This window comes from Haplochromis burtoni, unplaced genomic scaffold, assembly GCF_018398535.1.
Source record: "Haplochromis burtoni strain Fernald_Lab_line unplaced genomic scaffold, NCSU_Asbu1 Contig_862, whole genome shotgun sequence".
Lineage (NCBI taxonomy): Eukaryota > Metazoa > Chordata > Actinopteri > Cichliformes > Cichlidae > Haplochromis > Haplochromis burtoni.
In genome coordinates this window covers 121242-134204 of record NW_024583223.1, presented here as the reverse complement: position 1 = coordinate 134204, position 12963 = coordinate 121242, and the positions used below count along the sequence as shown (strand labels likewise).

Sequence of the window (12963 nt, the reverse complement as noted above, 5' to 3'; positions counted from 1 at the left end):
TGTTTGTCTTGCAGGAGGAAATGTGCACATTCATTATCATGAGGAAAAGTGCTATGATGAGGAAATCTTTTTCTACCATCTGGGTTGTCACCAGTGGGTCTCGGCAAAGGAGAAACTCAGTGAGTATGAAAGTGAACAAAACAGCCGACTTCTAGATTGCACCTTACGTGTTTTATTTATTTTTCTAACACATTATATTTTATTGTGTCTTGAAATGGTTGTGATTAGACAGCCAAATAAAGTCCACTTTGTATATGTAGATGAAATAAGCACTAAATGTCTTTATGCTCCACTGTGAGTATATTTGTACAAACCTAAGGACAATCAGAAGATTTGGGGCTAAAATCCGTTTGAGATCTGAGCAGGTTGCACAAATGCACAAGTTTATTTTTACTTCTCCTTTTTACTTCAACTTTTTTCATTTTCATCATCTTCAGTTTTTTCCTGAGTGGGTAGCCTCTTGCCAGAACTCCATTTTAAACACCATCCATCTTAGTGATTGTTACCTCTGCATGTGAAGTGGTCACAGAGCTTTCATATTTTTCCAAGGTGGTGATGCTGTGAGGGGGCGTTACTCACATGTTGCTGCAGTGATGGAGGGACGAGTGTTGCTGGTTGCTGGAGGTTACAGTGGCATTGCGCGTGGAGACCTTGTGGCTTACAAAGTTCCCCTTTTTGTCAGTAGCGACCAAGGTGACAGGGTGAGTGAAAGCGCTGTAAACATTGACAGACCACGTGACTTTCACGCATTGCATGGCGGGAACTCGTGGCAAAACAATCCAAGTACCGCATCAAATGCAAGCATTTGCAGCACCGCAAAACGTTCATTCTCCGGTTCCAATACCTTCTTGCTTGTTCTTTGTCCCCCAAAAAAGTTATGTACAAAACGAAGGAGAACAATGCCGGTCCGTACAAAGACAGACTTGATGAAAAGTCAAAGAAAAGATACGAGGAAAAAATCAAAGGAGTGAAAGGGTCAGACCCTTACGAGCACACAGAGTGGACAAAATACGTTAGCGTGCTGCCCAACTTTCACCACGCTCATATTTATAATTATACGGTTCTTGGAGTGAGTGCATACACTCATGAAGTTTAGTAACTTCAGGTCACTGCAACAAGCCCAGGTACAGTTTACCGACGGATGGGTACAGGACCTTGAAATGCACCGTGTAGAACGAAAGACCATCGTACGTATCATAAGTTTACCAGTCTCACAAATCGTCTTCATAAATACACATTCGTTAACCGTTTATTAATAGGACCTTTGAGCTCAACGGTAATTAATTAGTAGTGGAAATAATTTCTGGTAGCATCACAGAAATGTCCTTGGGGGGCTCAACCCGGGGTAGCGGTCACGTCCGGTTGGGGGCTCTGTTGGCTCTCAGGTGACTGTTTCCTCGCGGCTGCGTGCAGCGGGGCTAGGGGAGGGTCTGTGCTGACGGACGTGGGTTACTGACCTGGCAACCTGGCTGCCCCTGGGTGGGTCCGGGATGGGCGTGAGGTTCTGGGGGCGCTCCGTCTCTGGGCTGGGGCCCGGGCCGGGCCTCGGGGGCTTGGGTCCTGGTTTGTGTGTTGCCGGGGTTGTGGGCGGGTGGGTGCATGGGGGCCCGGCCCTGGAGCAGGGTGCCGCCGGTGCGTCGAGCCGCCTGGGGGGCTCTTCAACTGGTGGGGGATGTCACATCTTGCAGGAGCTTTCCTCTCTTCAGGAACTCTCTGCAGGAGGGGGAGATACAGGAGAGGTGGAGGAAGATCTCAGCCTGGGCGTCTATTGTCTTATGTAGTCTGGAAGATGAGTGGATGGTGGGGTGGGTGCAGTTTTCTCTGTGGTGGGGTTGGGTGGACTGTCCCGGGCTCTGTGGGGCCGGGAGGCGCTGCTGCACTGGGCCCCGGTCTGGATGGGCCTGGGCCTTCTTCCTCTTTTTTTTTGAGATAAATATAAACATGGCTGGACTGATTACGAAACAAACTCTGCTAATTATCTCAGGACTCACCGTAGACAACCATGTAGTTTCCGATGACAGTGGCTGAATGGAAAGCTCGCTCTCTTGGGCCAGTTGCTGTGAAACGCGAACGGAAGGATGTCCAAAATCGTCGATCCACATGGAACACGTCTATTTTGCTCACCCTGGCACTAAACCTAAGAAACATATACAGTATGTATATTTCTATTGTCTATAAGATGTCATTTTTTAAAATCCCCACTTCCTGGATTTTTCTGAAGCATTTAACTATCTATGTGTAGCAACTTTTCACAAAAAAATTAACCTTAGCATATAATATTTCTTATTATGTTGGGATCCACTGGTTAAAAATTGGTCCAATACTGACTTAAAAAGCTCAAATGGACATCAATGACAATGAGCCTGTCTAGGGAACAGATTGTGTGTTGCTTTGATAAAATAACATGACATAGGCTAATATAATTGTATAATTAGTACACTTAGGAAAGCAATGTTTAAGTAGAGTGTGATGTGGTTTTATACACAAAAGACAGATTCCAACTCTCCTCTCGATCCAGATTAATACTCAACATGAGTAGATACCCAAAACCAATGTATTGTCATTACTGTAATGTATGAGAAGGTACACACCTGGCAGTGATAGGCCTGTGCCCTCCATAGACAAGCAATGTCCTGGAAGGGCCGTGGAAGACCATGGAGTGCCCAGCAGTGGCAGGTGGCTTCCCACCTGTGGGCTGAACCGTCTCCCACCGTCCAGAGTCATGCAGGCTGAACCGATACAGAGTCGAGGAAAACATATCCTCCTCAGTACGACCTGGGAAACAAATTTGGGTTTGTTTGATTCTTAGTGGATTAAAAATGCTGATATAAAAAAGACAAAGTGCAACGTGACAGTATACATGCGAACCCACCTCCAAACACATAGAGATAACTGTCTACTATAGCCGCAGCGTGATTAGCCAGTTTAGGAGCACCACGTGAAGTGGAAAAGCCAAGCTGTTGCCAGTCATCATTGAGAGGCCGGTACATCCAAACATCATTGGCCAGGGAGCCGTTGGCTAGCTCTCCTCCAAAGACAACCATTTTACCCATATACTCTACTGCTGTGTGGGAATGACGAGCCACCTGACAGAGTAGGAGAGCCAAAGAGAGCACGAAGGAAAGGAATACGATTGAGATGTTAAACAAAAAAATGACAATGATAGAATTCCCATCGACTATGTTTACATGTGCAAACAAATAGGATATATTAAAAAAAAGTGAGTGAGCAGAGTATACACTGCAATAAACTGATTTCTATAAAAACTACAAATGCACATTTGTCATAAACAGGTTCGATAAATTAAAAAATAAATTCTTAAACAGTTACAACATTATTTACAAAAAAATAAGCAAATATTCTTGACTTTATCGATTTACCTTGTTTTTAACAAGCAATCAGTAGAATGTAATACTCTATCACCACAAAGTGGCATTAAATAAATATGGTCAATCAGCACTGAACAACAAAAATAAATAAATAAATAAATGAATGAATGAATGAATGAAAGCAAGAAAGGCATTTTAAAAGTTTTGATATCCACAAGTATGCTAGGATCTACTTAAATTCAAGTGATGGAAATTTTAACACTAGATGGTGACCTTAAGGATCTGTGCAGATGTCTGCATGTCTGCCAGTCTTTTGCTACTGGATGACTGCATCACAGAGCACTAGCTACCATGTGCCCTTCAGCCACACTTCAAATAAGTGTAAGAGGTGCTAACTGTCAGAAACTGGTTAAACAGCTGTGCCATGTTGAGATTAGGTCGTACGTTTGGACAGTAACCAGAGAGAAGCATAAAATAAAACGTTTAAAAAGTGTGAATAATGGACTGCATTAACTGAGTTGTTGGAGTGAAAAAATTGAGCATTTGTATTAAAATTTTACAAATGATATTAAACAGCTGTAGAGACCAACTTTGTGAGACTGGTATAGTCCTGCATTAGCTAGTAATATGTTTCTGTTTTTTAAGATTTTGCATTTAGGCTATTGCAATAAATGGCCATAAGTAAATGGTTAAACTAGTATAAGTTATAAGTAATAGTAATAGGTTTTGGCTTTAATCCTTCTCTATAGTTTTAATATTGTCTTTTAAAGTTATTTTTAAAAAGAAATCCTGATTCCAGAGTTGTTCCTGAGTTCCTGGTTGTCAAGATAAGTGGCTGAAAGTTTGAGAGAAAATTAATGTGTATATCTTTGAATCCATTCTCCTGATTAAAGAAACTACATTTCTTGCCTACATGACATTTTGAGGATCAATTTACTGTAAAGTGCTGACAGTAACTTGGACACTTGTTTGCATAGAGAATGACAAAGCAAATGCAATAGCAGAAGGAAAGAAAAACAGCACATGTTTGAGTGTATGTTCACTTACAGGTGAATGACCATAAGACCTGCTTTCCCATTGGTTGGATGTAAAATTGTATTTGATCAAGTCACCAAGAGCTCTGTTCAGATCAAATCCTGCAAAGAAGATAAGCAAAATATAATTCAAACAAGCCAATAATGAGATATGAGACTGATGACTCAGACATTGGCATTCAGCTCTAACAAAGACATCAACATCACTGATGGTTAATATGTAACACAGCAACAAATTGTGTTGAGTTATGATTATTAACATATACCAAAGAATCAAAGTCAAAAACCTTGCCGTTGTCTTGTGTGTTAAAAATTTTGTTTTCTAAACAGAAAAATTGTATCAGTGGAATTTAACTGTGTGTTGCTCTTACCGCCAAACAGGTACATGGCTCCTGTGGAGGAGAGGTACACGCCTGCAGAACCTGTCCTGGGAGGTGTGTAGGGGTTTTCTTCACTCACACGCCACCACTTCCCTGCACCGCTGTCATTATAGAGACCAAGCTGGCAGTTTTGACCCACAAAGCCTGGCTTACACAGACAACGCTCTCCTTTCTGAACAAAAATCAATAAATGAATGAAGGCAAATATGAAAAGTTTCATCACGGCACACAAATGAATAACCTAATCAGGTTGAGAAACGCGTTACTGTGCGACTATAGTATATATTTTTTGTGTGTGTTCATTTAATCGTCCCTATCCCTACTCTTACCTTGTCACACTGGCCGTTCACAGAACAAGCTTGAGTGCACAGAGGGGTTGTACATGAGGGCCCACCCCAACCCTGATGACAATGGCACTTTGATGTAGAGGAATCACAACGACCATGACCGCCACACGCTCCAGGGCACAAAGAGAAGGTGTAAGTTGCATTGAAACCCAGTAGGTTGTAATTAGCGTCACTGAAGAGGTGAAGCAGCATCTGGAACACAGTTTAAGAGTGAACACAAATTAAGTTAGAATTCAACGCTAATGAAGTTTCAAGAATCATCCTGGCCTTTCAGCTGTGGTATCTTTTCTTGGTTACCTTGCCAGACTTTGCTTCAACGGGCTGGGGCAACGTGTGGCCACTCAGACTGGCTAGCAGGGGGCTTTGGTAGGAGTCCCCATCATACACAAAAAGGTAGTCATAAGTGCACTCTGTGTTCATGAAGGTGAAATTCAAGACAATGCGGTGACTGTTGTTGGGAGCTGGAAGATATGAAGAATTCGATAAATATCACTTTGAATAATCACAGAAAACAACAAAAAATAATGACAAAAAACATTTTCTCCACCTTTGATGAGCCACTCGCAATTCCCATTGACAGAGTAGTTTCCTGCTCCATCTGTCACATAGCCAGGTGGTCCCCTCAAAACCTGCCTGTGGCCCTTGCAGTCCCCTGCCTGGCACACAGGTGACTTGACCAACAGGAGAACCACCAGGATGAAGGAGACAGGGAGGGGGGAGGCCATCACTGGCACTGCCTGAAAGATGGAAAGGGAAAGAGCAAGGTGGATGTTGGTCTCCTAATAACAGGCCTTAAAACATTTGCAGCATATATGAAGACCATATATGTCTTATGTTAAGTTTATCGACCACATATAACAACTAAACTATGCTAACTGGATACAAGGGAATGTCTTATGGACATCAAAGCGCAATCCTAGTCCCCCTAGTTGTTCTCAGGTCTCGCTGTGCAGTCTTATGCCACTGAAAGGGTCCAATTTAAAGTGCTATGAGTCATATGTCAACTGCAATGACATTCACCCTGCAGTAACAACCAATCAGGCTTAATCAGATTACAAGGATTACTACAAACTGCCAGACTCAAGAAACGCCACTGCAAAAATTCTTATGCTGACTTTGCTAACAAGTGATAGCCCCATTTGCACAGGGAAGTAGCTCGCAAACATTAAGACTCCAGAAATCATACAACACAAACATAAGGTGAAAGGACGATACTCCACATCTGTGGTGTTGCATTAAAATATCACACAAACAGTTTACGAAAGGGTAGCTAAGCTAAATCGGTTTCACTGCAGAGGAGAGCGCTACAGCATTCTGCTCTGCTAGCCTGTCCGCTAGCTAGTGGGAGCGGCTCGGCCAAATCCAGATGCGCAATCGTTGGTTGCTGCAGACCCTAAAAGAATCAGTCATTCTTGAGAGTAATTCTTCATTATGTAATAACAAAATGATGGCTCAAAAACTACGATGGTACACCTCGGGGAACTGTTTGCAGCTTTCAGCGACACGTTTTAAAATAATCGACGCTACTCCTGCAGACCGTGTTATGGTGAGAAGCCAGTGTGTTTTGGTGCTTTTTGGCAGGCGAGCAATAACCAACGGTGACCAACACAAAGACAGTGCAGCAGCGAATAACCCATCCCATTACTGCCACCCAGCGGAGACATTCAAGGTTTACACTTGGATTTTTGAGGATGTAGTTGGGAGATGGTGGTACAAAGGAACTTGAAGATCTTCACAGTCGACACAGGGCTGTCTGATATGGGAAGGGGGGCAGAGTTGAGGGGTGTCTCCTGAAGTCCACTGTCATCTCTACAGTTTTAAGAGTGTTCGGCTCCAGATTGTGCTGACTGCACCAGAGTACCAGCCGCTCAACTTCCTGCCGGTATGCAGACTCATCACCATCCTCCATCCTGGACTCTCTTCACTGCTCTTGTGCAGACCGTTGATGTCAGGTATTTAAACTCATCTCCCATCACTACCTCTACTCCTTGCATCTACACTGCTACATCTGTCCCCATCATTCTCATTCTTATGTTCTTGCTTTTTGTTTGTTTGGGTATCTGTAAGCACTTATTGATTTTCTGCAAATTAACAAGTTAAAGTATTATTTTCACCACTGCTGAACTCATCTGCTCCCTGCTGAATAAAAGTTCTCCATACTGTTTGCAAACGTTTTGAAAAGAACTCAACACACATTTAATTTGAAACAGTTTTTAATTGAAGACCGACACACAAGTGTTAATGTTTAGAGGTTACACACACTGTAGTAGCATATTTTATATCACAAAGTGTTGCTAAGCATGAACTTAGTATAGTGAATGACAGCCAGCATAGCAATTTAACTATCCCAACAATCAGCAGTTTCATTTTGCATTTTAATCCAAAACATCAGCATCACCAAAAACATTTGAAACGCATTTTTTTAAGTGTATATTAGAGAAAATTTTCTGATTCCTCACAGAAATCAAATGAATCAAAGGCTAACAACAACTACAATATCATCCCCTAAAACCCAGAAGCAAGTGACTTTATAACAGTGAAGTTTCAAACTTAATCACCATCATCGCCTTTATTTCATTGAAGGATTAAAAAAAAATAAAGCTCTCAGTCCAATCCTTTGTTTTTGTCATGTGTTTTGTTTCTGTTTGGCCACATTAACTACGCTCAAAACACGAGGGTAGGGAGGTGCAGAGGGCCAGACAACTGTTGTGCATAATAAACACTGTAAAGGCAACGCTTGAACTCATAAACAAATCAATACAGCCTGAAATCTTCCATCATTGCAATGCAAGGTGAAAACAAAGAAAAAAGAAAGAAACAACAAAATACACCTATGAGTAGAGACGAGACAGAAAGCGTGAGTGTCTGTGTGTGGACCACAGGCTGATATTTCATCGCTCTGATATAAATAACCACATCCTTACTGTGGTTGTAAATCACAGCCTGAACGGCAGCCCGCATTAAGCTATAATATCACCACCTATGTTGGTGGTGTCATATGTCACAGTCACTGTTAATTATTTATGAGACTATCATATCAGTAATATTAACACAGCAAGAACCTTTCGATCATGGCGATCATCTTCGATACAACATAGCGTGACATCCCAAATTCAGTTTACTTTTTCCTCCTTTGGTCGGTCACTAGCAAGGTGCCAAAAGATCAGTGGATTCGGTTTCTCTCAGCAAAGGCACTACGGCACAAAGTGTCATCCTTTGATCACTTCTTGGTTTCTGTCTTCTGCACACAGTCAACACGTTTCATCTTGACTGTCTTTTGCAGGCTGGTTTGCATGTTTTAAAGTTTAGGCATTTCACTCTAAATTGTGTTTCTGACATTGTGTTTTATCACACGCTTCGAACATTATGTCAGTGTCATTATTTTCATCTTTATACTTAAACTGATGTTTCATCTACTGGCAGATTTAATCTTTTAAACTTTTATTTGATGTTCTCGTTGCCCCTGATCGACTGATAAAGGCTTGTCGAGTTTCTCTTGCTTTTAAAAGTTTTTCATCATTGATTTTCAATCTTGCATCTTCACATCAATAACCTTATCTTGGGTTGTTGACATGTGTATAGCTATTTTTCCTGGAACCAGAGCCATGGGCGAGCTATGGAGGCCGGGACCAAAAATAGGAAATATCGCACCTTCAAACTTGTGTGTAAGTGTGACCAGGTGCTTCCCTAACCCTCCATCCCAAAATGACACCTCTCCCTTTTCTATATTAAGCTTGACTCGAATCTTTTCAGGTCGCTGCTGAAGCTGCAGCTCTTCACGCTTAGTCGTCATTACATTATACACCCCTTTGCTCAGTCCTAAGGCCCACACACCGCGGTTTGTTGCAACTGTAAACTTCTTTTTACGCTGCAATGACTCTCTGCACACTCCCACTATCCACTTGGGGTTGTCACCTACAAAGACATCCCATTTGTGTTTCCCGGAGGTGTAAGCTTCAGCACCTAGGACAAAGACGCAGGGATCAAAGCGCTGTGGGTTATCGGGGATGGTCAGCCGCTCTGAGCTTTCCTTCACACTGACCAGGTCTGAACTCAAAGACAGCCAAGGTGAGGCTGTGTTCGGGTTCAACAGCACTGGATCTGCACACACAGGGTGAGAAAAGGCACAATGGGGGTCAAATTTCTTGTGAAGAGATATGCTAAATGTACTAAATGTAGGAAAGTCATGTACAATCTCTATGTACTGTTCTAGAGCTCAAGACTACAAACATCCACTATTAAGTGCTGGCAGGAAAAGACTAACTAGTATTAAAATGTACTGATTCCAAGGTTCAGTGGCATTTCTTTCTGTCTGAAATAAATAAACAGACTAGTTATTTTTGTATTCGGTCCTGAAATACTGTAGTATAGCCATCCTCAAGCTCAAGCTTAGTTTTCATGGAGGATCTGGATCACTGTCAGATGATAACAAATACATGATGAACAGCTCAGTCCATACAACACTGGTTTTCAGGCAATGACTGAAGTGCAATACTGATCTACATTCACAATTCTTATAATAAAGTTTAGCCTATCAGATGCACTCTAGTGCACGTGTGTCTTCTAAAATTTGTGTATATTTTGTGCAATAAAGGCAGTTCCACTGTTCCAAAATCCCACCGTGTAACGTACTCACAATATTTCACATGAGACTGCATTTTCTTCCATACGTTGAAGCCCAGACCACCAACGTGTTTGGCCACGTTCAAAAGGGATCCGTAGGGAAGGCGAGGCTCTGAACGAGACCAGTGAGCTCTAGACAAGAGACGGCAATGTGGAAAGTTAATGAGAGACAGTTGTAACTTAGCAAAAGACAGCAGAGAGCTAAATAAAAAAAAACAAAACTGTAATGTGACGATTGTGCAAATATTTATCAAAAACATCATTGTAATGAATTTTTTAGATGTATTTAATCTAAAACAGAGATTGTTTTTGCAAAGATTATTTCTGATTACAGCGAGTTTTGCAGGGACTTACTGTCTTTTTAAATTCTGGAAATTCTGAAACAAAAAAAGTGACCGAAATCAGTTTGATTCAAGTCATGTAAAGCGCTCGTGAGACACAAAACGACATTGTGATAACAGACTTTTTTTTTTTTGTTTTACCCGGAGGAGTGGTAGATCCTCATTGCCCATCTCCTTCTTAATTGTATCAATGAGCTCCTTCATAGCGACAACATCCTTTTCTGTGCTTTCAATCAGTTTCTGTATGCCAGCGATCTTCTCCCCCTCCTCATCAGACAGAGCTTTAAGACGCATCGCTTCTTCTGCGGTGAGCACGTCGTGAAGCCTCTGAAACTCTGCTTTGATCTGCTTTTCTGCTTCTTCAGCCTGATACTGTATTAAGACAGAGCAGATTTGTACTGTACATTTGTGCTGTGTGCCAGAAAAATATTAACGTGAAGCAGTGAAATTAATACCCCATAACCTATGGACAGAAATATGCTTTAAAAGCGTTGCAAATATGAACGATATGATCCACAAGCGTACAATTGTGTACAGTGATTTGTGTGTAACTTTTGTTTCATGTCACAGACTGAAATGGAGACATCTGGGCTTTCTCTCTGTATTTGTCTTTTTTAAATGTATTACCTTTTTTTTTTAATGAAAAAAAAAAAACGCTTTCTGTTCATCAATAGCACATGAACGTGCACTGTAGCAAATTGCTTGTTTAGTCTGGATTAAGCTTATTTGCCTGGTACAGAGTAACATGAATCACTGTACACAATTGTGTATCTTACTTTTTGCCGTGATAACATTGTACGTATTTGCGATGTTTCTGAGTCATATTTCTCTCTAATTTATTTAACCTGCACCGGATCAGTTTAACATAAGGGGGCAAAGTACTTTACAGATCACCCCAGGAAGCCACCCTTTAGAAACTGAAGATGTCTGAATTCAAAATAACAGTCCTGCTGCTATTAATAACCAGCTTAATCACTATTCATGTAATAAGAACACCGTGAAACATGTCAGTCACCTTACCTTGATATAGGTCACTGCGTTTTTGAGATTGCGAGATGTTTTCTTGTACGAGTCCACTTTCTTTTCAAAAATGTGGACTCTCTCGCTCAGCTCCTTCTGCAAAAAAGCACAAAATGTTTTAGGCCAGTGACAAGGGTTACACACACAACACAAATATACACATGTTAGACAGATGACAGGATATCAAATTGTAAATGGTCTGGTACTTATAGGAGATACTTATATAGTGCCTTCTATTTAATATGAGCATTCAAAGTTCTTTCTACTATGTCTATCCATCTATCAGTATCTTGGTCAAGGATACTTCAACAGACTGTAGGATCTGGGGATTGACCCTTTCTGCTACCAGAGCCACTGCTGCCCAAAAGATTGTGCTTTAAAACAATTGTTGTAGGGGGATAGAGTTACCAGAGAGCTGTTACCAAAAAAGGGTGACAACGTTTATTGCAGGCCAAGATATTCACAAGCATTCACTGTGGTGCTTCAGGTGGTTGTACAGACTGCAATAACAATCCTGTGAACAATTTTCTGTCTTTGATGGCAGATAACGGGCATCTGATATACTTCTTGATTATCTCCTTTTACAGAAGATCCAAAATTGCCACCGTTGCTGCTGATGACATTATATCAGAGCCTACATAGCTGATAGAAAGGACATTAACGCTAACTAAAAACGCATTTGTAATTTGAATCCAGATTCAGTTTTTCTTTTTTAGTCTGGCACTGGCCTTAAACCACGTTTGGTAAACTTACTGTTAACACCTTTACATAACATATTACTAAATGAGCAGCTGCAACTACAGTTTGTCAGCTTTTAAGAAATCTCAAACAAACCAGTTCCTGCTGGTGGAAACAGGATTGCATAGCACTTTTTTTTCTTTCTCAAGAAGAATCTGACAAACTGGTTAGGGGAACTCTTACCTTGCACATGGGCGCCCCATCGCTCAGTGTGTACAGCCTGTGGGTGCTGTGCAGAGTGACGCATTCCACGCACACCGGCTCCTCGTCCTTCTCGCAGTACAGCTCCAGGGGTTTCAGGTGCAGGTTGCAGACTGCGTCACTGGGCTGAATGGTTTTCGGTCGTTTGTTCGTCTGTTTAAGGAAGGACTCGCAGGTGCTATTGAGCGCACGATTGGCGATGGCCTTGTCTTTCTCACACTTCTCCCTGCAGACGGGACACTTTTTGCTGTACTTAAAATTTTCCTCCAGACACTGCCGACAGAAGCTGTGGGTGCAGGGCAGCAGCATCGGGTCCCGGAATATGCCCTGGCATACAGGGCAGGTCAGCTCCTGCTGGAGAGGTAAAGGCTCATCCTCATCCATGTTGTCAGACATGGCTTCACAGGCCCGCTTCAATTTGCTTTCGCTTTCAAAAACAGTGAAAATCGACAAATAAAGGCAGACAGACACGTATCCACCCGCCTCCGTGGGTTAGGCCAAATCAACTGGCGAAATGTTGGTTAGATTAGAACAGAAAGCAAAAATAACGAAGATTTACTATCATTGCGTTGACAAAGTTCAACAAGTTCTTCCCGCAACTCCTTTTCCGTGTTTGTGATACAGGAAGCAGATCTACTCCCTGTTTTTTGAAGCACTGCCCTCTAGTGGTCCTGGAGGGAACAATAAATATCTGGTGGGGAGCAGGATGAGCTGATCCCAACAAACCCAATATAGGACAAAGAGTTTGTTTGTGTGGGAAAATGAGGGACACACTTCTAGTGCTGATAAGGATGTGAAGAAATTTATTTTTTCTGAAATTTGACATTCAAAAATTCCACAATAGAATAGAATAGAATGCCTTTATTTTCACTATACAGTTGTACAATGAGATACAGAGCATCTCCTACTCAGTGTAAACATGCTGGGGGGGTACAGTTCTGCAGCGCTAT

At 41.8% G+C, this 12963-nt stretch overlaps 2 protein-coding genes across 2 annotated transcripts; both read right to left on the bottom strand.

Moving 5' to 3' along the window:
- Positions 1–1991: 1991 nt before the first annotated feature.
- On the bottom strand, positions 1992–7159 carry LOC102298964 (multiple epidermal growth factor-like domains protein 8; the record flags this gene model as incomplete). Its single annotated transcript, XM_042215902.1, is given in 9 exon segments — positions 1992–2137; positions 2592–2775; positions 2873–3086; positions 4377–4465; positions 4735–4915; positions 5073–5282; positions 5388–5551; positions 5638–5827; positions 6628–7159. Coding segments are annotated over 9 exon segments (1483 nt in total), but the record flags the coding sequence as incomplete, so codon positions are not given.
- A 126-nt stretch (positions 7160–7285) lies between these two features.
- trim35-28 (tripartite motif containing 35-28) lies at positions 7286–12652 on the bottom strand. The gene is made up of 6 exons (XM_042215903.1): positions 11996–12652; positions 11075–11170; positions 10196–10426; positions 10068–10090; positions 9727–9845; positions 7286–9191 (listed from the first exon to the last, which is right to left on the bottom strand). The coding sequence occupies exons 1-6, from the start codon at positions 12407–12409 to the stop codon at positions 8617–8619; spliced, it is 1458 nt and encodes a 485-aa protein (XP_042071837.1). The 5' UTR covers positions 12410–12652; the 3' UTR covers positions 7286–8616.
- Positions 12653–12963: the final 311 nt, after the last annotated feature.

What these genes read in the sequence shown, in the direction of transcription:
- trim35-28 (XM_042215903.1), bottom strand. Translation starts at nt 12,409, where the DNA reads ATGTCTGACAACATGGATGAGGATGAGCCTTTACCTCTCCAGCAGGAG. An exon ending in ATGGGGCGCCCATGTGCAAG is followed by an intron (nt 11,171 to 11,995) that starts GTAAGAGTTCCC and finishes GCTTTTTTGCAG; the next exon opens with AAGGAGCTGAGCGAGAGAGT. An exon ending in TTCCAGAATTTAAAAAGACA is followed by an intron (nt 9,846 to 10,067) that starts GTAAGTCCCTGC and finishes TCTCTTGTCTAG; the next exon opens with AGCTCACTGGTCTCGTTCAG.